Consider the following 6,800-nt stretch of genomic DNA (forward strand, 5'->3'; position numbering starts at 1 on the left):
TTAAATTTAACTGAGAGGGGGGGGGGGGGGGGGGGTTCTGCTCACACAGAGCTGTGCTGCTGTTTAAGGGTCAGGTCCATCAGCCTGACTTTCACTTTGTAAAGTCAGGTTTAACAGTAACATCACATTACGTGCTCTCAGCCGCTTTTTTTTCTCTCTCTCTGTTTTCAATTCTCTAACGCAGTAAAAAAAATAAAACCACATGGACAGAGCTCTCTTTGACAGAGACAGCATTTTTTTTTTTTTTTTTTGGTCTCTCATCTCTGCTCTTTGCATCATGCACGGTGTTGTTCCGCTTCACACATAGAGAGAGAGAGAGAGAGAGAGCACACACTTACCAGCTGTCAAAGTCAGAAACCGTGTTCTGTTAAACCCCTGAAAACTGACGATGTATTGGACAGGTTTAATGTAAACTTCAAACAATTAATTTGCGATATTGAAACTCACCATAAGAATCACATGAACACTGTGATAACTAAAAGTGTAACGCATAAACACGTTCAAACGACAGATCCAGGATATCCTGACCAGAAAATCTCAGGTTACAGAAAGAAGAGATTTCAAGATTAAGAACTGGAAATTGTTTTACGTCGCCCCCCTGTGGCAGTGTGTATACATACCTGCAATGCAGACTGTTGTAGTATACCACTACTGGAACTACCTCTGCGGCGATGATGCGTTGTCTTTGCGATTCCTCGTTATCTCTGCCTGTGACTGTGCTGCCAGTGAAGGTTTACTTCCCACTACATCATCCTTCTGTGTGGATTGAATCACAGTTACTGCCTGGAAGTTTTGTTGGACTAATATTGAAATAATGGATCTTGTGTATCGAGGTGTTGTGTTCGTGGACAAGGAGGTTAGAGAAGGACTTATAGCACCACCTGCAGGGTTGGTGTGATAGTAGAAATGTTACTAATACATGCAAAAATGTAAAAAAAAAAAACAGTAGAATATATATATTTATATATAAATATACATATATTTATCCGATGCAATGATATATATATTTATATATATATTTATTTTTTTTTTTTTAAAACCTGCATCTGAAGTCAACAAGACGTGGTTATGTCTAGAGCTGTGGGGAAATGTATTTTATATATATTTATGATATATATATTTATATATATATTTATATGTCTATATATGTGTATATATGTGTACATATATATTTATATATGTATATATGTATGTATATATGTATATACACATATAGGTGTATATATGTGTGTATATATATTTATATATGTGTATATGTGTATATAAAACAGCCAATTAAACACAAAAAGTGTTGTAGGAAGCCATACCAGACGAGCTAATGATCAAGAGCAGAAATCCGGAGCCAGTTTTTCAACAGCTGCAGTATTTTTTTTTTTTCCGATGCAAATTCATGCTGATGTGTTTAACAGAAATGGAAGTAGGTGCCCCTCTTCAGGCTGATGGCATCTACATATGTATGTGCTTTCAGGTGTAAACTACATGAGCTGCTTAAATGAGACACCTTTTGTTGTGTGTGTGTGTGTGTGTGTTTATGCGAGTGTGTAGTATTTTGGGGGCTAACTGGTTCCAGTTGCCTAGTAACAAAGAAGAGGATGCACACAGCGTTTATGAAAGTGCGTGTGTGTGTGTGTTTGAGTGTGTTGCCATCTACAGTGGAGTCTATGAGATTATCATAATCATCTCACAGTTACATCAGGTCTCCCTCAGAGCTGCTCATTAGCAGAGCCGTGTGAGGAACCTCTTTGACTGTGCAGCTCTCTGAAAAACATTCACTCTCACATGAGGGAACACAAAAACAAAAGAAAAAAATCCCCCCTTGAATTTTTTATATTTAATTGAATATTTAAGTGCAAATAAGGCATCGTACCACATCTGTGTGTTTTTCTTCAATAGTCTTTTCACCTCAGCTATTTAAGTTTTTCCAAAATCATTTTGCACAGAAAGTCTTATGCACAATGTTGCCCAAATATTATTTTTAAACCTACAATATTACATCCGTTTCCTGCCGACAAATTCTCCGATGCTAAAGCTACAACATGGAACCAGCCGCAGGCCTTTCTCATGTCTGCTTTTATTCCGATGCACAGTAGCAGCACCGGTCCACGGGGACGCAGATGTGGTTTGTCTCTCTCCTCATCAGTTTGCTGCTGTGTGGAGTTTACTTTGTTCTCCTCGTGTGTGGGTTAAATCCAGGTTCTGTAGTTCCTTCCCACAGTCCAAAAAAAAAAAAAAAAAATCACAATAGGCCTCAGCTGTGAATGTGAGTGTGAATGATTATCTGTCCCATATAACTTTAAATTTATTTTTAGCTTAAGAAACTAAATGCTTTTCAAGCTCCTGCGGGCCTTACAAACTGACTTGGCGGGCCACATTTGGCCCCCGGGCCTTGAGTTTGACACATGCGCTATAATGTGTCCTCCATTGTTGTTTTCAGATGTAAATAGTATTTTACTATTGAATTATAATCATATTGATATGTTCCAGTCCAGTTCCATTACTAGTAGTAATTTGAAAAAAGAAAATCCTGATTTTTGAATGAGAATCTTTTAATAGATACAGAAGTTTGGAAAAATTATCAGTACTTTTGTTTCAGGACAGTAAAAAAACCAAACACAGTGATTGTGTGTCTCACCCGTGTTCCTCACCCGTGTTCCTCACCCGTGTTCCTCACCCGGGCTGTCAAAGCTGTGAGGAGCTGCTGTCATCTGCTGTGAACAGGAGACAGGAGGCTGCAGAGAAGTCCGACCGTGTGATCGGCTCTGGTGTTTCTGTGACACCCAGGTGACACACAAACACCGTGGTGGACCGGGTCGGTCCTCTGACAGCTGGGGCAGTTAGGCAGAGGCAGAACTGGACTGACTGGGTTTCACTCCTCCGTCCATCTTCATTCATCCAAGGAGTTTCTAGTCACATCAGTTTTGTCCGTTCCAGCCAAAAGAGTTAAATTAAAACACGGCCAGTGTTTATACTGAGTTGATACTGAGTTGATACTGAGTTGATACTGAGTTGATACTGAGTTGATACTGAGTTGATACTGAGTTGATACTGAGTTGATACTGAGTTGATACTGAGTTGATACTGAGTTGATACTGAGTTGATACTGAGTTGATACTGAGTTGATACTGAGTTGATACTGAGTTGATACTGAGTTGATACTGAGTTGATACTCACAATACAAATATTATTGAAGAACATTTTCAGTTCTGACTGACTGCTGGTAGATTCCTGGTATTCAGCCTCAGAGCGGATGAAAACCTGAGAATGAGAGTCGTAACATAAACAAAGTCTACGACCACGCCCTGAGCCGCTGGCAGGAAAGTGGTCATTACCAGGGTCAAGGGGTGAGTCAGGTGGGAGGTTGGTGTCACCCGAGGGACACGGTTGGCCCTCGGAGTCTGTTTGTCGCTGCACGGGGGGGTTTGATCCTGCAGTCCTGGATACTGGTGTGTGTGTGTGTGTATTTACAGCTGGTACTGCGATGCCTATGGGGACCTTATGTCCTTATGGGGACACTTTGTCCTTGGGGGACATTACCAGGTCCACACTGAAGTTTGCATTTTTCTTCACAGTCATTCGTCTGTAGTGTCTGCAAAAAAACCTCATCCAGCAGAGTTAGCGTTGGCTGATATTTCTGCTGACTACAAATTAAAATAATTTATCGCTCAAATAGATTTTAACATTTTTAAAATCTCTAAAAACATCTGCTGTTGTGTTAGCAAGCACACAGCTTTATGAATAAATGTTGAGGCTAAAGTTTGAACATCCGATCTCTGAAGTCAGTGATTGGAACTTCTGTCTTCTTCCATCAGTGAAAAAAATGAAACACACCAGTGTCTGCTCCTGTGGTCAGCTTCTGTCTTTCTCTCTCTCTCTCTCTCTCTCTCTCTCTCTCCTCCTGGGCCTGTTTCTACACCACACTCTGATTAGTCATGGAGCTGATGCAGCACAGCATGTCCGAACATTCAGACACAAAACAAAACCTAAGAATCTCTGTCACTCCCCAAGTAAAGATCTGATTTGACCAGAAGGTTTTTACAACACACTGCAGGCGCGAAAGACCCAGATCTGAATGTTTTTGTGTTTATGAACAGCACAAGTTCAACTTTTTGGAGACTTTTTTTTTTTCACTTTATTGCTTTTCCTCAACTGCAAGATCAAGATATTCGTCCTGACACTTTTTTCAAATTTCTAGCGATGCTAAACATTGAAGCTACAAGGCAACAGACCAATGGGCCACAGACTCCTGTTGAACACCTCTGCTGTGAGGGTTCACAAACCGAGGGGCGAGGACGCAGCCGTGGTCTCCGTTCACCCTTTGTTGTCATTAACTGCTGATATCGTGCTGTTGAAAATCCCATAATGAGATAGAAATATGCATTATTCTGTGGTTGGTCAACTCGGTCATGTGACCAGTCGTGAATCAGCTTATATAATTATCACTTGTTATTGCTCCTGGATTATACCATGCCTTTGTTCGGTGTACATGTCGGGGCGGTGAGGTTCTTTCTGATGGCAGGAAAAAAAGCCGCTCTGAAAACGTCTGATAAAAAACCCACAGCCGACAACAGATCCTGTAAGTTCCCAGTTGACTCTTCCTGCACTTACACCTCTGCGGTACTGATCCATCGGTACCGAAAACCTTTTCGTAGCAGTTGCAACTGAAGATTATTTTTGCACAGTTTGCAGGTCATTCTGCGACAGAGAAGAACAAAATGTTCTGCTGGTTACACCTTAGTGCTGTCCTTGACCGAGTTTGGAGCCACTGAAATGTATGACTACAGTTCATGCAGGTGTTGGCAACAGCCATGATGTCACTCAGAAATATTTGCTGCCGTAGTGGATATGACGATCCCTGAACAGCAGGAACCGTACGGAGCTGCATGACTCTGTGCAACTTTCTTTTTTCTTTCTTTTTTTTACCAAGTCTGCATAAAAGACCAAAAAGTCAGGATGCATTATTTCAAGAAGTTTAACCTGAGCTTTGCATAAGACAAATGTTTGTAAAATAAATGTAAACATCACATTTATCCTGTTTTTTTTCCTCCTTTTTCTTTGTCTTTGTCCAGTCGATGCTGATGAGATTAAGAGGCTAGGGAAGAGGTTTAAGAAACTCGACCTAGATAACTCTGGCTCGCTCAGCGTGGAGGAGTTCATGTCGCTGCCGGAGCTGCAACAGAACCCGCTGGTGCAAAGGGTTATCGACATATTTGATACAGACGGGAACGGAGAGGTGGACTTTAAAGGTACGCAATAAACTTCAGCACTTTTGCTGTGTGTGTGTTTTTGGGTGGGGGAGAATGTGTGGGGGGGGGGGGGGTGAATGTGGCCTAATTTTACGGCTTTATTCTCGTCTGTGAAAATGATTCTGCTCAGTGTCCCGTCGTGTTTGGACCACATCCTCCATGGATTACATCATATGGTAGAATTATTTCACTCCTCCTCCCCCTTCCTCACCCCCGGTCAGTTTAATTTAGCCAACTCAGATGGAATGGACTATCTGAAGTATGTGTGGTGATGGAATTTGGCATCCAGGCTCTAACTATGTCACTCCTTGCGAGCATGCACCAAGCTTAGAACATCCCTTTAAAGAGGAACAGCTGCATCAGAGGCAGAGTCCGGCGAAGGTCCAGTCACCATGGGAGCAGCAGAACCGTATGGTCGTTTATCAGAACAAAACAAAAAAAAAAAAAAGGTTCTCGGTCCGTGATGGAAAACAAATCCATTTCACTTGGTTTGTTGGAGGAGTGAGGTTTTTTTTGTCACTGCAGCACTTCAGGCCTACACTAGGACGAGACACAGATTCCACCAAAATAGTTAGAAAAGACAAAGACTTTTTTTTTTTGACCAAACCATTTTGAAGCTTTGCATGTACAAGTCACAGACGATCAATATTAGAGGTGTAAAAATATCATCAGTTTCACTTTACAATACCTGGTGGTTCTAAACGTGCTCGGCTTTGATCAAACACGACTCACTGAGTTTGTAAAGAGAGAGGATTAAGTGTGATCACTACTCCTGCCACTGCAGCTATAAATGAAAAATATCTGTACTATAAACTTTTTCAAATCTCTTTCTGCAGAGTTCATCGAGGGAGTCTCACAGTTCAGCGTCAAGGGCGACAAGGAACAGAAGCTTCGGTGTAAGTAAAGAGGACTTTCTGACAACACACGACAACGTATGAAAAAACCTGGAGGCTTTTCTCAAAGATTCAGCTTCAATGTCTTTGGGATCAGAACGTGTACATAAAACAGATCTGTGCTGTGGGCTGTGGAGTGGGTGGAAGGTCAAAAGTTTTCGTCCCGGTGTAATATGATTTTCAGGGACACCGTGGGTCCTGGGCTAAAACTGAACCAGTTGCAGGGATAAATTCTGTGGTACCTAGAATTCAGTTGCATCGCCAGGTCATTTAATCCCTCATTAAAAAATTTCAAGGGCAGTTTCAGTTATTTGAGGGCGTCCTGCCTTGAATCTGGGCTAATTTCTGAACCGGGTCTCGAGGCAGGATGGGCTGAGAACGCTGACTCAACCTTTGATGATGTGATGATGTTTCTAAATAAGTGTCCCCCCCACTCCACCCCACCCTGGGTTCTGCTCCGCAGTCGCCTTCAGGATCTACGACATGGACAAGGACGGCTACATCTCCAATGGCGAGCTCTTCCAGGTGCTGAAGATGATGGTAGGCAACAACCTGAAGGACACGCAGCTCCAGCAGATCGTGGACAAGACCATAATCAACGCAGACAAGGACGGAGACGGCAGGATATCCTTTGAAGAATTCTGTGCAGTAAGTGGAAGCCCCC

The 6,800-nt window shown here is 42.1% G+C and overlaps 1 protein-coding gene across 1 annotated transcript in view; it reads left to right on the forward strand.

The window, feature by feature from the left end:
* LOC103386871 (calcineurin subunit B type 1) overlaps positions 1-6,800 on the forward strand; it is an 18,388-nt gene that overhangs the window by 9,478 nt on the left and 2,110 nt on the right. Inside the window, exons 3-5 of the mRNA XM_008321300.3 lie at positions 5,067-5,243; positions 6,080-6,139; positions 6,600-6,784. Coding sequence (XP_008319522.1) covers positions 5,067-5,243; positions 6,080-6,139; positions 6,600-6,784 — 422 coding nt within the window. The remainder of the gene's footprint in view (positions 1-5,066; positions 5,244-6,079; positions 6,140-6,599; positions 6,785-6,800) is intronic.

Source organism: Cynoglossus semilaevis, chromosome 12 (assembly GCF_000523025.1).
Source record: "Cynoglossus semilaevis isolate Cse_v1.0 chromosome 12, Cse_v1.0, whole genome shotgun sequence".
Lineage (NCBI taxonomy): Eukaryota > Metazoa > Chordata > Actinopteri > Pleuronectiformes > Cynoglossidae > Cynoglossus > Cynoglossus semilaevis.